The 17,281-nt window shown below is 38.6% G+C and overlaps 1 protein-coding gene across 1 annotated transcript in view; it reads left to right on the top strand.

The window, feature by feature from the left end:
- CPNE8 (copine 8) overlaps positions 1-17,281 on the top strand; it is a 195,608-nt gene that overhangs the window by 153,088 nt on the left and 25,239 nt on the right. Inside the window, exons 11-13 of the mRNA XM_039224596.1 lie at positions 1,998-2,073; positions 5,228-5,281; positions 6,790-6,851. Coding sequence (XP_039080527.1) covers positions 1,998-2,073; positions 5,228-5,281; positions 6,790-6,851 — 192 coding nt within the window. The remainder of the gene's footprint in view (positions 1-1,997; positions 2,074-5,227; positions 5,282-6,789; positions 6,852-17,281) is intronic.

Here is a 17,281-nt window from a genome sequence, read left to right as displayed (position 1 = left end):
ATAACTCAGTTTTTAAGGCCGCAGTGAAAGATACGAAGGTTATGAGCTTCTGCTTCTGAAGGTCAGAGAAAATTATTTCACTAAAGTACTATTTTATTTTTCCCCCAGCTAACTTCAATGAGTGAGTCCTAACAGATTGGATTCATAAATACAAATATATTTACCACTGTTTCCAGCCCTCTTTCCTTTCACATTTTCATGTGTGTAGATCTGCTTCTGGAAGTTAAATCTAGAAGAGGTCAGGGTGGTACTGGTAGGAAGAGGAATGTCCCATTTAGAATACCATGATGAATGTATATGAGCTTTGATATAAGGGAGAACTGAGAGGCTGGAATCTAAATGCGCTGTATTTTAAATAATGTTAACATTTCCTATTGCAAAAACTACTGAAATGCTATCTTTAAAAATCAGTATTTTGGTTGGCTAGACAGCAACTTATTTGTTGGTTGTCACTGGTCATCAGATCTGTGGAGGTCTGATGGATTTTAGTGATTCACAACTAAGCATTAAACCTACGTAGGGTTTTGGGAACTATGTTTATATTAGCGGTAATGAAGGCCTTGCATTTGCGAAGTGAATGGGCCAAGCTTAAATTCTATGATATAAATAGCAGAGACATCCTTATGGTTTGTTATACCACTTTAGTTCCTACACTCTTTATCTTCTTCCTCTGTTCCATTACATTTCACCATTGCACTGAAAGCCAGCATTCTTAGCAGTGTGTGTTCAAATGACATAGAGTAGCAGAATACAAGTCCCCTCTAAACTACTGAATGCGTAACTATTTTTTACGCTGCTAGGTAAGCTTCAGTAGTCACATAGACAGGGGGTTTATTGTGATAACTAACACATGCTTAGTCAATCCTTACGCCTCCCCAGCTAAACTGAGAAGGCACCTGTAGAAGGCCTGCTTTCCGAGAAGGCAATGACGGTTGTTTCAAGGTGAAAAAACTCAGAATAACCATGTTGATATTAACAATGTACTTTTAAACTATTATTATTGAAAATGAAGTTTGGTGACTATTATCCATGTTAATATGGGAATACCCTTGAAAAATAATGTCCTGGGGTCCCTCGATGGCTCAGTCGGTTAAGCGTCCGACTTCAGCTCAGCTCATGATCTCATGGTTCGTGGGTTCGAGCCCCGCGTCGGGCTCTGTGCTGACAGCTAGCTCAGAGCATGGAGTCTGTTTCAGATTCTGTGTTTCCCTCTCTCTCTGACCCTCCCCTGCTCACGCTGTTTCTCTCTCTCTCTCTCTCAGAAATAAATTTTTTAAAAAAAAGAAAGAAAAATAATGTCCTATTACATCCTGGTTGTAAGAAAGTAAAAGGGGTTTTATATATTGTATTTGTGATTATTGATGTAAATAATAATGTCTTCAGTGTCTTAAACTTTAATTATATTTTAATAAATTATTAATCATTTTGGTAGCATAAATGATGAAATGTCTGAGAAATGAGTTATTAAAACTAAAATACCACTTGAAATATTAATATTCAAATCAATATTTGACCAATATTAATCAAATTGGGGTAATTGAATATTATTTGTTTCTTTGTTTGTTTGTTTGTTTTATTTCTGAGAGAGAGAGAAAGACAGCGTGAGCAGGGGAGGGTCAGAGAGAGAGACAGAGAGGGAGATACAGAATCTGAAACAGGCTCCAGGCTCTGAGCTGGCAGTCAGCACAGAGCCCGATGCAGGGCTCGAACCCATGAACCGTGAGATCATGACCTGAGCTGAAGTTGGACGCTTAACTGACTGAGCCACCCAGGTGCCCCGAATATTATTTGAATACTAACAAAATGTAATTTTTGAGTGTATGTAGTTAGGGTTAAAGAACAATGAAGTTATGTATGGATTGTCTTTTAAAATCTAAGTTATTAAATTATGCTCATAGTAGTTTTTTCATGGTTAAACTATACATTTGCAAAAAGCTTTAAGGTATAATTCGTAAATGTATGAAAGCTAATACTATATATTTTGCCCTTAATTTTAGTCATGATTTCATTGGAGAATTTACAACAAGCTATAGGGAACTTTCTAGAGGACAATCACAATTCAATGTATATGAGGTAAGAGGAATTTTATTCTATTATTATTTTCCTCTGGAATAAGTGAAATTATCCTTTGAGAGTATAGATTTTGTAAAGGATAATTGACAAAGGTAACTAAGTACCAATATATGTAAGAATCTTTCGGCTTGTTAAACAGACTTGTTTCTGAGATTGAATGACATCATTTCTCTTAAGTTCCATGATCTTTTAACTCTATTTTGAGAAATTTAAAAATTCTTGCCTCTGGAGCTTTTTATTATTTTTAAAAATTCAATACGAATGCAAGTTCATTTTTTCATAAACCTCACTCTTTGTGTTTTGCCTTCCTACCAGCCTTCTATCCCAAACCTTTTTAATAAAAAGAGAAAAATATGCATTTTCATTATGTCAACATAGTGTTATAAAATGAACTGTGGTCTGTTTAGTATGTTTGAGCAACTTCCCTGTTGTTTAGTTGAAGACTGAAGGGAATGACAAGGTATGATTCAGTCATTAAAGAAATCCAAGTTATTAAGACAAGCGCAGTAGTTATTTCTGCCTTAAACCTACCTTGCCACTTAGCTACCAGATATGTATTGAGCACATGGTATGTTTTGGCACTGTTAATACTGGAACTAAGCTACCTGTACATTCTCTATAATTTTTTTATTTAACAAACATCAATAGGAAAGGAGAATATTTTAGTATTAGTCAATAATCATAACTCTCTCTGCCAGATTGACACTAAAATTGTACCCTCTTTTAAGTTAGGAGTGGAGCACTTTCCTTCTTCGACAGCAGTAGCATTTCATTCATTCACTTATGCATTCATTCACTTATAAAAATGTTTATCCCATGGTTTTTATATTCCACATTCCCCAAGGCCCTGGAGATATAGAGATTATTAAACATTTCAGTGTCTAATCGGAGACAAACACATGAAATATGTTTTTTTTAATTAAAAAAAACTTTTTAAATGTTTACTTATTTTTGAGAGGGGGGGACGCCTAAGTGTGGAAGGAGCAGAGAGAGAGGGGAATGCAAAATCTGAAGTAGGCTCCAGGCTCTAGGCTCTGAGCTGTCAGCAAAGAGCCTGACACGAGCTCAAACTCATGAACTGTGAGATCCTTACCTGAGCCGAAGTTGGATGCTTAACCGACGGAGCCACCCAAGTGCCCCTGGTGTATTTTGTTAACTGCTATATACTGTATAGTAGTTTACGTAGTAGAGTATGAGATATTATAGAGCAAACTTCCCAGGCAAGAGCAAAGATGGCGTAAGGATCAATTTTTCAATCTGGGTCTTCCAAGGAAGGAATATTAAGCTCTACACAGGCAATGAAAGTAATATAAGACAGGTTGTACTCATATCAATGCCTATTTTCTCCACCTACCTGTGGGCTTCTAGATCTCCAGCCAAACCCAAGCTTTTAAAACCCCCTGCAGCTTTACAGACTGATTTCGGTAAAGACCTCTTGTCAGTTCCTGAGCTGATGGGATTACCTCCAGAACTGTAGTCATGCTGGGTTGGAGCTGCTTTTGAAGCTGTTTAGGTCTTCAACAGTATCTATGATTGGGGGGCGGGAGGGTGCTTTGATCAGAGTCTTGAATGGGCATGGATTCTGTCTGGTCCCTGGGTGGATGAGACTGGCTCTAGTACTTGATTCAGGAAGCAGCTTCAGGAGGCAGGGTCCTCAGTCAAGTGGCCTATTACTAAGTGTGAGGATGTGTGTGGCTCCCGCCAGGGCTCTTAGAGAACTCTTGTCTGATCACTGGACAGGACCCTAAGCAAGACTGGCTCTGGACCATGCCTAAGAGTGTCAGCCACTGACTCCTATGGCTGTTTCAGGTACCAGAGCCAAGACTTAGGTTTGTAGACCTGGCTCTGGAGGCACAGATGGGCATGTCTCCTCCCGCCGGGTCCCTGAGTGGGCTAGCTTGCTTCCTGCCCGAGGTCAGAGGGGCTGAGGCCAAATAAATATAAGGATATTTCATGATCTCCTGAGGTACAGTCATGAGTGTCCCCTGGTGGGTCCTTGTGCCAGCAATATTGCTCACAAACTGGAAAGAGCTAGAACCAATTATTGGGCCCTTTCAGGGTCTGGACAATTGCAGACAGGAGTGTTTCTCACTGGGACCCTGGACCCATAGGACAGCTGGTGGACTGTGGCTGTGAAGGGGCTGGAGCAAAGGATAGAGCCCTTTGGGGATCTCTAAGCTTGCAGAGAGCGTTCAGGATCTCCAGGCATTGCAGACAGGAGTGTCTCGTGCAGGCTTTGTGTACCTGCAGGCCCTCAGGTTCATTTCAGTAACATGGATTTGCTCTCTGCCCCAGCCAACCTGGGCCACTTACTTTTTCCTCTTTCTCAAATGGTGTGTCTTTTCTTTTTTATTGTAGCTTTAGTTTAAATTAATAAAATTTAGTTCAAATATGACTTATTCATAAATTCTTTTAACTTTCCTTACCTGTCAAAAATGTTTCCCGTGATTTTTGGATTGGATGTCCTGAAGTATCTTCTGTCAAGGCACTTACATGTTTTATTTATCCTATTAGATCGACAGATTTTACTCATCTTCATATTCTCTAAGTTCTTGGTGTCTTGAATAACATAGGAGTGCAGGAATATTTCCTCGTGGAAGAAGTGGTCAAAAATTAAATCTTGGGTCCACAACGAGACCTTTACCAATTATTACATAGCCTGGATGTCTGGTGGGAATTACTGGCACTGACAGCAAAAGAGTAACGGAGCCCTCATATATGTGCACATAGTCGGGTGATTTGCTATGTTAATGCTTTTCACCTAATAACAAATTCATGTCTCTTGCAGATACGCTTCTTTGGCTATGCATAGTTTACTACAAAGCAATCACTATTATTTAGGATCTAGGATGTTAAAGGTCTCTCTTGCATCAAGAAGATACAGATGGATAAGGGTAATCAATGCATAAAGCAACTGAGAAGAATATTACCGAAAAAAAAACTTTTTTAAAGAAGACAGTCATGAGTAAATTTTGTAGAGAAATTTTGGCTGAAGGACTGTCCAGGAGTCTTAGTAAAGGCATTTGTAAATGAATAAATGCATTGGCAGTGAAGGCAGCAGTTTGAACCAACCATTTTGTATATATTATGTATAAATCCTATGCATGTTATATATAAATCCTAACACATTGTAATTGTTTTATCTGCTTTCAAGGTGGTGAATCCCAAAAAGAAAGGAAAAAAGAAAAAATATACTAACTCAGGAACAGTAAGTCAAAATTTATGTTATTCACTAAAGAGCCAAATAAATGAGTTAAAAAAAACAAACAAAAAAAAAACCCCACAACTGTAACATTTACATTGAACAGAACTAAAGACTAAGCTCTTGAAATTTCCCAAAATCTAGACTAAGCTCTTGAAATTTCCCAAAATCTAGACAGCGCCTGTCTTGGTGATATATTAAGGATTCTTATGCCCTAGTGAATAGGAGTTTTGTTTTTGTTTTTTTTCAATTTAACCTAGGATTTTAATATGAAGGTATATAATAGAAAAATGAACTTGCTGTGGGAATGGTTGCAATGGAGACTACTTTATAAAAAGTAGCGACCCAGCTTCCTGCAGGTTGTCCCCAGGATTATGTGGTCTCTGTGGGAAGCTGAAGTTTTGTTAAGAAATCTTCACTGAGTGGAATCACACTAGAGAGAATCAAGTAGGTATGAAAAATCGTAAGTGTTAGTAAGAATTACTATACTCTTTACAGGCTTCCCTTAGCTATTAAGACTCATGGTATATGCAAGTACTTGTTTATAGTGTGTTAAAATTTACAGCTTGTAGATGCTGGTCTAAACCAGGACAGGAAGGTGTAAAGATAAAAGTATCTTAAAATTGCAAAAAGCCTTAAAATCATCCCATTCCTTTTTGGGGGGGAGAATTCAAGTGTGCCTTTTTCCCCCACTGGAGAATAATTAACACACAATGTTATCATTTCAAGTGATCGATGCAACAATTCTCACCATTGTTACGAGCTCACCACAGTAAGTGCCCGTCACTGGTTGTCACCATACAACCTTATTACAGTATTATTGACTGTATTACCTCTGTGGTGCTTTTCATGTCTGTGACATTTCTTTTATAATATACTGATGATTTTGTCACCAGATTAAATTTTCTTAGAAGCAAAATCTAAGTTCTCATTAAGATTTCTTTTTCTTTTTCTTTTTTTTTTACAATTAGTTTATTGTCAAGTTGGTTTCCATGTAACACCCAGTGCTCATCCCCACAAGTGCCCTCCTCCATGCCCATCTCCCCCCTCCCCCCTCTCGTCAAGATTTCTATACTGCAAGACACTTAAAATATTAGATAGCCCTATTACAGGACCACGACAAAAGCACACGTTTCCTCTCAAAAGGTTTAACTCACTGGTTCTGATTTTTTTAGTTTTAACTATGTTTCAACTCCTTTCATCTTTCTTTCTATCTAAAATGGGAAGTAACACCGTGTCCTTGTAAATAATTTTCATGCTATTCTTCAAAGGAAGTAAACTGGTCATAGTTAATTTTTTTGGCCCTTTTCCTTCTCATAAATTTTAAATGTAAGAGCAGTCAGTTCTGATGGATTTTAATAAAGAATCATATCATTATTGATTTTCAAAATGTAATGTCCCTCTCCAATATGAAATATGAGTTCCTCTCTAATAGTTAGAATAAAGTCCATTTAGGGTTTCAATTAGTACCAGAAGGTAATTCTGCCTTGTTTTTCTTTCCTTTTCTTTTTCAGGTAACCTTACTCTCTTTTTTGGTAGAAACAGAAGTTTCATTCCTTGACTATATTAAAGGAGGGTAAGTCATTCTCTGAAATTGTCTCACTGCTTAAACATTTCTTTCATTGTGTTTAGGAGGTTCTACCACTAGGTAATAGGTAACAGAAATGATCAATTTTAATATAGTTTGCTGGCAGCCTTTTTGCACTTTTTTTATAGACTTAAGGAGATAAACCCAGAGAGCTATTACTTTGGGGGAAAATTGTAACTTTCCTGTGACCAAGAGAAGAAAACTTCATTGTGTTAATAATAGTTGCAGAGAAAGCTATTATATGCACTTTCAGAGAGTATTTTCAGTTGCCTAACATATGGGACTTTTTAATATGCACTTTTTATTATTTTTGAAATCGAAGAAAAGCTTGTTGTAAATGTATATTTGAGCTCCAGAATATTCAAGAATGTATCTTGTCATAAAATCATAATGCAGAAATGGATGGCGAAGAGTCAGTTAGTTGCTTCCTAGGATTCCAGACAAGAATACATTTCAGAAAAAAAAATTGTTGTTGTAACAATTCTTGAAATTTTCCAAAGTCCAGACAGGGTCTGTGTTGGTACTATATTATGGATTCTTATATCCTAGTGAATGACGAGGGTTTTTTTTTTTTAATTTTGTTCCTATTTTTAACCTAGCTGTCCCTATTTTTTATAACCAAGCATCCCCAGAGACCGAAAACAATCATTCATTACCATATAGTCTAAAATGTACACATATTGTAATTTATTTGCTGTTACCTATATTTACAACATACAAAAATGGTGAGAGATAAATTTGAGTGTGTTTAGTAACTTGATGACAAATAATAGTAGCCAGAGACAACACTCATGTAAACGTCTTTGTAACTATGATTTAGTAATCTTTTTTTCTAACACCAGTTCATGGATAGAATGCCATGAGGTAGAGAAAAGGGATGAGGAGGCCAAAGGAACAAACATTTTACTAAAAAAACAGAGAGCTTGACCTTTTTGCTCTTAGTTAAGGAAACAAACAAACAAACAAAAACCAAAAACTATACTTGCTTAAGTGGAGAATCAGTGCTATACATGGGCATCTTGCAACTTCTCACCTAGCTGCACAGACTGAGAAGCTCTGGTGGTTATTTCAATAAAGTTAAAGGAAATAGTACTAAAGTAGAAAAAGAAATGTTTGCTGTTAAAGAAAAGCTTCAGGAGTGAGCCTGTGAGTAAGGAGAAAGGATGTGGACCTTTATTCAGGTTTACAAACTGGAAGGAAAACCCAACTCAGTTTGTGTGCTTGTCCACAAAGGATGAGAGGAGGTGGTGTTTTTAAAGCTTCAAACCACAATGAGGGAGAAATTTCAGTTGGTATGATTTGCTCAGTATTGTGGGTTGGGGAGAAATTGTCCAGGTGTCTAAACCTCAGAATGAATTATCATGATTCCAGGAAGTGGCTGTTGTGTGATCTTCAACTGATGTCAGTTGCAAGATGGAGTCAGAGTTGCCAACTGTTCCTTTGCCTCTTCATTTCCTCTTTTCGATCACTGTTGTATGAAACATGGCCATGATCAATTACGGTGGGGGAAACTCATTATGGTAGAGTTCCTTGTTGCCCAAGTGCTTGTCTGCTTTGATTCCATCCAGTCCTTCATATGGGGCATAAGGGTATATTTGGAGCAGTGTACACAGAATCTTCAGTCATCGTAATCAGCTTGGGAGTGGAAGAGGAGAAGAGAGGCACTTCTGGAAACAAGCAAAACATATTTTACATAGCAGCCAGGTATTTAATCCAAAAATTAATAGTCTCATTCAGTATTGTAGTCCAGATTTAAAGATGTTTACTGTTTTGTGAGGCAACCCACTAAAGAGATTGAATAATGGTAGGTAGCTTTAATTTATTGGAGGTAGATTTGTTGATATTGTGAAGCCAAGAGTTCTGTATGGAAATTTTTAAATTTCTAATTCCACATTTAACAAAGTATTTAACCAGGAGTAACAAGAGATATTAGCAACAGCACAGATACCCCCTTGTTCTACCAACCAGTAGTCAAGTGCTATTTGATTGTACTACTAAAGCAAGAGAGTCCCAGGAAAATTGTAAATTTTATAGGGCTGAAGTAGTATTGTGGGATAATTCCTATAGAACATTTGTAAGATTACACAGGGTGGCTTTATAATAAGAAAATCCTCCCCAGGAGGCCAATATGCCTATAGCCAGACCAATTCTAACAACTATTATACCTAAGCCCTTAGGGTTCTATGAGGGGCAGTGGAGTTGTGGGTAGGGTAGACAGATCGAGTCATATGAATCATGACTACAGTGTCCAGTGACCCAGGTATTGTTAATGCATTTGAAGTCTAAGGTTTCCATAAGGGTTTCCCGTATAGAACAGATAATTAAGAGGGCTGCCAGAGATAAAAATATACCCTTCAGAATCACACCAAGATTAAGTTGCTCATGTTTTAGTGTTCAGAGTGGTGCTGTTGATGATGGGGAAGGAAAAATTGGCACAGAAGGAAGATAGGGGTCCTGCAACATAACGTTTATTGAGATGGACTTTGGGATTAGTTTGATTATAGCAAAACCTCTTACAAGTATTCCATTATGGGACTTTCTATATATCATTCCCTGGGCAGTCACTGGACCCAAGTATTGATAATCAGTTTCATCATTTGTCTTTTGTTCTGTGATGACCTGGCAGAAGGGAATAGCATTAGGGGATGTGATTAAAATATGGTTGTAGCTTGATAGATTATAGTGATCAGTGAATGCAAAAGGGAGATTTACATCAGTAGATGTGTCCCAGGGAGACATATCTTATTCAAGAAGTGAAATTGTGAAGGGCGTCTGGGTGGCTCAGTCAATTAAGTGTCTGACTTCAGCACAAGTCATGATCTCAAGCCTCAAGAAGTAAAATTGTGGACAGGAGTAACATCAAAACAAGGAAAAGAGGTTAAAGCAAATGGAGTTAGGGTACCTTTGAGAGAGTGAGGAGGAACAATTATATTTGACAAGAGGCATTGTGCATGATCTTAATGATCTTTATCTGTGGGCCAATCTTATTGAACTAAGGGGAGTTAAGTGAGAGTATTTTTGTATTTGGTTGCAGTTTTGTGTGGGTTTTAGTAACATACCCAGCAATTTTTAGGGAGCTCCCCTGGGCTATGTTTGGGACAGCTTACAAGTGATATTAGTATTCCAATCAGAGGGGTTCCCTCTTTGATAGAACATCGTAATAAGAATACTGTTAACTGGTTTTTCATCTTGAATTTGTATAGGAGTTGAGAACAAAGGGTAGGGACTATAGGCATAAGTCTTATTAAAGCCTAAGGGTCATTAAGGAACTCTCCATTTAAGAACTCAAACCAAGGGAGGAGCTAAAGGTCATAAAACTTCAAGCAGTCTTGGGTGAGGGAAAAAGAACAGTGCTGAAAATGAGACAAGAGGAGAAAAAAATAAGAATTAAAGTAAAAGTAGAGTTCTGGCTTGGTCCTGGATCTTGGGTTTAGCTATTTTATTCGATACTGTCTGTTTCACTTCTGGGTTTTGGGATATCTTCTGAAAGGGGAGTGGCTCTCCGCTTGTTTTCAGGATCTGGAGCCCTTTTTAAATGAGAAATGAGAATCTCTGAGTCAGGCCCTGGTAGCTTTGCTGCACATGAGTTACTTAGCAATATCTGATAAGGTCTTTTCAATTTTGGCTGCAAAACATCTTTAGGTTGACGTCTCTTCACATATACTGGATCTCCAGGCTTAAGGTCATGAGTATTTTCTTCATTTCCCCAGGAACACTCTGTAAAATGAATCTTTAACAAGTTTGGCCTTTTCATGTATATTCTGTAGAAGTCCCTTACAGTACTGGAGAATTTCTCCTTGTAACAAAGTGGAGGGCAAGTGACCCTCTGTTAGGTTCATAGGATGCCTAGTGATGATTTGGAATAGCAGCAATTGAGCCTTTCCTGTATGACTAGATCTTAGATAAAAGGACAAGAGGCAGGGTTTGGGGCTAGGGCAGACCAAAGGCAGTGGTTCATTTGGCCAATTGAGTCATGTTTCTTTTTTTTAATGTTTATTTATTCTTGATAAAGATAGAGATAGAGATAGAGAGACAGAGCACAAGCAGGGAAGGGGCAGAGAGAGAGGGAGACACAGAATCCGCAGCAGTTGTGAGTTGTCAGCAAGGAGCCTGATGCAGGGCTCGAGCCCACCAACCGTGAGATCGTGACCTGAGCGGTGTCGGATGATCAACCAACTGAGCCTCCCAGAAGGCCCTGGCCAATTGAGTTTTGATTGTGCCAGTTGAGTGTTCAATTAATCCTGAGGATTGAGGATGGTAGGTGCAATGAAAATGTTGAAAGATGGAATAGATTTTGCAGATCTCAAAAAAAAAAAAAAAAGAAAGAAAAAGATTTTGTAGATCTCTAAGACAATTTGGCCAGTAAAATGGGTTCATTGATCACTATGAAGCTGTCAAGAAATACCCCAATTTGGAATGATATTTTTTTCTAATAGATTTTTGGCCACTGCTTTAGCTGTTGCTTGCCTGCAAGGAAATGCCTTGATCCAGTGAGAAAACATACAGATCATTATCAATACATATTTATATTTGGTAAATGGAAAAAGCTGGATGAAATCAATTTGCCAGATGTCAAATGGTCCACCAAGAACCGACCTAAAGCAGCATGATACAGTTTTATAGGATTGTGCAAAGGGTAAATCATACATTTTTGAAATGTTGTCCAAATGTTGGGCAACAGTTGGAGATGGTTTCCAATAGTACTGTTGTGTCCCCTGGACAATTTTATTTGTGCCCCAAGATGGCATATCATGGATAAATTTAAAAAAGAGCCCTTTGGGCTCTTTTTGGTAGTATGGGTTTGTTTTTTGGTCCCACCCAAAGGTTGTCTTGGAGAAGTTCTCATAGGAGCCTTGTTTCATCCATTTCTCCTTTACATCTTCAGTCATGTTTTGTTGAGCTTGTTCTAAGTAATTTGGGTTAAGAGAATGGAAGGTCAAATAGATGGATGCTTGTGAAGTGCCAAATTGTTGGCAGTCTGGTTAGCATGATTGCCCTTGGCTTCAGGGATATCAAGTTTGGCATGAGCTTGAGTTTTTATAATAGCTAAGCCTGAAGGGAGAGAGAATGGTGTCAAGTGGTTTTAATATATAAGTTTTGTTTTTATGAATTGTCCAGAGGATGTTAGAAACTCTCTGTGTTTCCAGAGCATAACCAAATCATGGGCAATGCCAAAAGCATATCAGCTCCAAAGATGGTGAGAGCTTTATTTATGCCAATTGGCACACTGTTGTTAGAGCATGTAATCCAGCTTATTGGGCCTAATGAGCTTGGGGCAAGGAGCCTGCTTTGATTGTTTTTTCAGTGGATACTATAGAGTATCCTGCACTGTACTTTCTTTGATCATTTTTAATGTAAGATATATCAATAAACCAAGTAAACTGTGGATTTGGTAGGGCAGATTTATGAAGGTCTAATTGAGGGGTAAGTAATGAGTCAGTTACAATGATGCAACTGAGTTCCATTGAATCTTTGAGGGGGAAGGGAAGTCAGGTAGCAGATTGAGAAGAGGACAAAAATGTGGAATGATTGGAAAGGATAGATGGACTGGCAGATTGGTATTTGGTGTGGTGGGAATCTAAGAGAGGTTGTTTTTTTTTTTAATGTTTATTTATTATTATTATTTATTTTGAGACAGAGAGAGAGAGAGAGAGCAGGATGGGGGGTGCAGAGGGAGAGGGAAAGAGAGAATGCCAAGCAGACTCTGTCCTCAGCATGGAGTCTGACACAGGGCTCGATCTCATGACCATAGATCATGAGCTGAGTGGATATCAAGAGTCAGATGCTTAATTGACTGAACCACTCAGGTGCCCCTAAGAGAGTTTTAACTGTATGTGGATCTCCTATGCCTATAGGAGATAACTTAGTACTGTTTGTTTTGGTGGCAGTAAGAAGTGGAAGGGCAGCTGTTAGGACATGGAGGCAGGGAGGTAATCCTTTGGCCACAGGGTCTGATTGAAGCTGTAATACCCCGTGGGGCATTGTCAGTCTTCATCCCTTTGGGTCAAGATCTCCAAAGTGTTACTGGAAAGTTCATGGACAAAAAGGAAGAAGGGCAGTTGGTAATTCAGGTGTTCTAGAATTGGGGAAGAGATAAGCTGGTTTTTTAAAGATATGAGAGCATCTTGGGTCTCTTGAGGCCATAGGATAGGGTCTGGAGGGTTGCAGTTAGGAGAGAATATAAGGGTTGAGTAATGAGGAAATACTAGGAATCCAAAGGCAATTGTATCCAGTAAGGCCCAGGAAACCTCATTATTGTCTTTTAGTCTGGGGTTGAGGGAACTGGGTGATGGTAGTAATTCTGTCTAGTTCTATTTTTAGCCCATCTGATGTTAAAAGGTGGACTAGGAATTTGACAGAGTCAGAGAAAGTTGTAATTTATCTTTTGATACTTTGTATCCTTTGTTGGCTAATTGTTGGAGAAGATATTTAGTGTCAATAAGAGAGGCCTTTATGGTGGGGGGACATAAAATTGTTTATATTGTAACAGTACAGATTTCCCAGGGAAATCAAAATCTTTCAGGTCAGCATGGAGGGTTTGAGAGAAATAGGGCTTTTGGTGTGTCCCTGGAGATTGGACTATACAAGTGTATAGTTGATTGTTCCATGTAAAAGTAAAAGGATAATGATTTTGGGGTCCACAAAGATGTTGAAAAGGGCACTGCATAGGTCAATAACAGAAAAAATAGTTGTTTCATTGGGCATATTAGAAAGAAGGGTGGGGAGTTCAGGAAAGTAGGGTGATGGGGGATAGTGTTAACTGCCCTACGGTTTTGAACAAAATGTCATCCTCTATTATGGGATTTTTAATTGACGAAATGGGAGTATTGCAATGTTTCTACTGGGCATGATCAATCCTTAGTTGATAAAATCTTGAATAATAGGATATTCCTTTAATGGCCATAAGGGCTGACAAGTACTGCTTAATATTGGATAAGGGCTTTGGTGGATCAATTTGAAAGGTTATTGGGGAAGTTGAAATTATGTGTCCTATATTGGTAGCAGAAATTGCCCATAATTGATCAGGTGCCTTTAGGAATGGGAGGGCAGTGAACTGAAAGGAGGATAGTATTTGGCAGATAAGTAGAATTAGGAACTCTGAAGATTGAGACGGCAGATCTAAAACCATTTCATTTTTCCTTTTTGTGCCTGATTAGTGACCCTGATCATGGTAAATGCTTTTCTACTCCAAGGTAGGGATTGGAAAATAGAAAGGGATTGCGGGCATGACTGAGTTATTCTAGCATCTATGAGAGTGAAATGGTCTTTATTTTGAATCATTATAGCAATTTCTCCTGTTGCATTTGCTAGGAGAAAGGGGAAAATCCCCTTTGTTCTCAGAGCATCTGATAGAGCTTCCTAATCTGATAAAGGAATTGTGTTTGAAATTTGTGGATTCTTTTGGAGACACCTTTTATATTTCAGTCATTCCTTGTTGAAATGTATAGGTGTTTTGCAAAGGAAAGAGGTTTAATCAGTTGAGATGGATATTTTAACTTGTGGCATGGTTTTGGGGATTTGCTATTTGTAAAGCCATAAACTTAATCATTTGGTTTTGACAGCTCAAAAATCTATTCATTTATCTTTCTTTTTCTCCTTCAACAGCTTTTGCCAGTCTTGGTGGCAAGGGTATAAGGAGTTTTGATCTCCCAGTTGAGGTCATATTATTTGACCAGAGTTGAGATTGAATCAAGGAGGCCCTCTAGAAACACTGAATTAAACAACTTGGTTGTTCTTTTATCCAATCTAGGGATTCTAGAATCTTAGACAAACTTTTTTTGAATTATCGAAAGCTCTAAAACAGGTTCTTCCTTTTTTTGAGTAGTTTTTTTTTTTTGGATTGTCTTCTAATTTGTTGGAAGTAGCCAAATATAAGGAATCACTTTGATTAAATTTGTAGTCTTTTTTTTCTTTTTTTTTAAAATTTTCAACAATTTTAGAAGTTTTTTCTAGGGTCTTATTATAGGAAGTTTAAAATCTGATAGGGGATCTTTCCATCCAGATTTATCCATCTATTCTTGGGCCTGTGTAGGTCCAACAAGCATGCTTACTAATTGGTAAAGATCAGAAGGGTCTAGATTATAGGCACAGATAGTCAATGTTAATTGTCAGGTAAATTGTTCTGAATTTTGGGGCAGGGGGGAGTAGGAAAGTCACTTGAAAGATTTAAAGGTTCTGTTTTGGATCAGGAGGTAAAAGAAAGGACCCAGTTGTCATGACTAGGGCCAGTAACTTCAACTTTGATTTTAAGGAGGCTATGAGTAACTCATTGGTTCTTTTAGAAACTTCTAAGTACCAATTAAAACAGGCTTCCTACTGATTGTGTGAAGAAGGATAACTTTGCCTTTACAGTTCTGCTCTTAAATATAGCAATTTAGAGACATCAAAATGTGCCCCAATGAGGCCAGTGAAGTTTAGAAATTTTTTTAATGTTTTATTTATTTTTGAGAGAGAGAGAGAGAGAGACAGCATGAGCAGAGGAGGGTTAGAGAGAGAGGGAGATACAGAATCCGAAGACAGGCTCCAGGCTCTGAGCTAGCTGTCAGCACAGAGCCCGACATGGGGCTCGAACCCACAAACCTTGAGATCATGACCTGAGCTGAAGTTGGATGCTTAACTGACTGAGCCACCCAGGAGCCACCCCCATTTAAAAAAAAAAATTTTTTTTTAATATGAGTCCAGTGAAGTCTTAAACCATCTTCAGCAATTTGAACCTAGGTTAAGACAAACATGCAACTCCCTGGGCCGTGGTTTTTATACATAAAATCAGCTGGGGGCAAGGGGCTAGATGACAGCGGATCAGCAAGAGCTCTTTCTGAGAGATTGGTACCCGTTTTACATTGAAAGAATCCCTCTCTGAATGGCTAGCAGTTCTGAAGTGAGGAAATCTCCTGAAAGGAGAGTCTCCTGACCTCTACCAACATTGAAGATGTGAGAGGACTGGGTCTTAGTCACCTCCCGGGATTATAGAAGCCACAGGAGGAGAAGCAACAAGGGGCTTCAGTGCATGCTTTGGCAGGAGGTTCACAGGAGGTACCTGGGAGGTCGCTTCACATCCCAACCTTATCGCCTGTTGTTAATGAATAACTTCAGGAGTAAGCCTATGAGCAAGGAAAAAGGAGATATATCTTTACTTAGGTTTACAAACTGAGGACAACCCAACTCAGTTGGTGTGCCCATCTGAAGAGATCAAGGGAAAGTAGTGTTTTTAGAGCTTAAAACCACAATGATGGTGAAATTTCAAATTGCTTAGTGATTAGTTGACCTCTTTTGCTCAATATTGTGGGACAAGGAAGGTAACTTTCCAGATATCTGAACCTCAAGACGTTTATCATGTGTACAGGAAGTAGCTGCTCTTTTAAGAACTCCACAAAATGGTGGGAGTTGCAGGATGGAGTTAGAGTTGTCTACCCTTCCCTGGCCCCTTTTCTTCCTCATTGCTAACTCTTTTTAGTATTCCAATGTTTATGCATATTTTTATCTTTAGAAGATGGGAAAATAGAAAGTTGAATTTGTCATAAAAAAAAATAGGTTCCTGGGGCGCCTGGGTGGCTCAGTCGGTTAAGCGTCCTACTTCGGCTCAGGTCATGATCTCAAGGTTCGTGGGTTTGAGCCCCATGTCAGGCTCTGTGCTGACAGCTCAGAGCCTGGAGCCTGCTTCAGATTCTGTGTCTCCCTCTCTCTCTGACCCTCCCCTGCTCATGTTGTCTCTCTCTCTCTCTCTCTCTCTCTCTCTCTCAGAAATAAATAAAACATTAAATTAAAAAAAAAGAAAAAAATAGGTTCCTGTAGGACCACCTGAGTGGCTTGGTTGAGTGTCTGACTATGGCTCAGGTCATGATCTCTTGGTTTGTGAGTTTGAGCCCTACATCAGGCTCGCTGCTGTTGGCACAGAGCCTGAAGCCTGCTTCGGATCCCCTGTCCCGCTCTCTCTCTGGCCCCCTCCCCCATTCTCTCAAGTAAAACATTAAAAAATAGATTCCTGGGGTGCCTGGGTGGCTCATTTGGTTGAGTGTCCAACTTGGGCTCAGGTCACGAGCTGGGTTCAACACCTGCTTTGGGCTCTGTACTGAAAGTTCAGAGCCTGGAGCCTGTTACAGATTCTGTCTCCCTGTCTCTCTGTCCCTTCCCCACTCTCTCTCTCTCTTTCTCTCAAAAATAAAATAAACATTAAAAAAATAGATTCCGATGTAAGTAAACACCTTAATAGCTGTAAATAATAGTTGATAAAGAAAGATGGTAAAACAATGGAAATTCCTAACATTCTCCTTATAGGACTAAATAACTGCTTGTCTGGCTATAATTTGTGTGTTGAAATAATGATCTGAAGTTTTAAACATTAAAATTTCCTCTTTGTGTTTGTTTCTGTCTTTGTTTTGTTTTTTACTTTGTGAGCATGTGAAACATGTATGTGTATG

This window comes from Hyaena hyaena, unplaced genomic scaffold, assembly GCF_003009895.1.
Source record: "Hyaena hyaena isolate Hyena2069 unplaced genomic scaffold, ASM300989v1 scaffold_1680, whole genome shotgun sequence".
NCBI classification, from domain to species: domain Eukaryota; kingdom Metazoa; phylum Chordata; class Mammalia; order Carnivora; family Hyaenidae; genus Hyaena; species Hyaena hyaena.
Note: the sequence above shows the minus strand (reverse complement) of the source record. Positions and strands in the feature narration are given on the sequence as shown.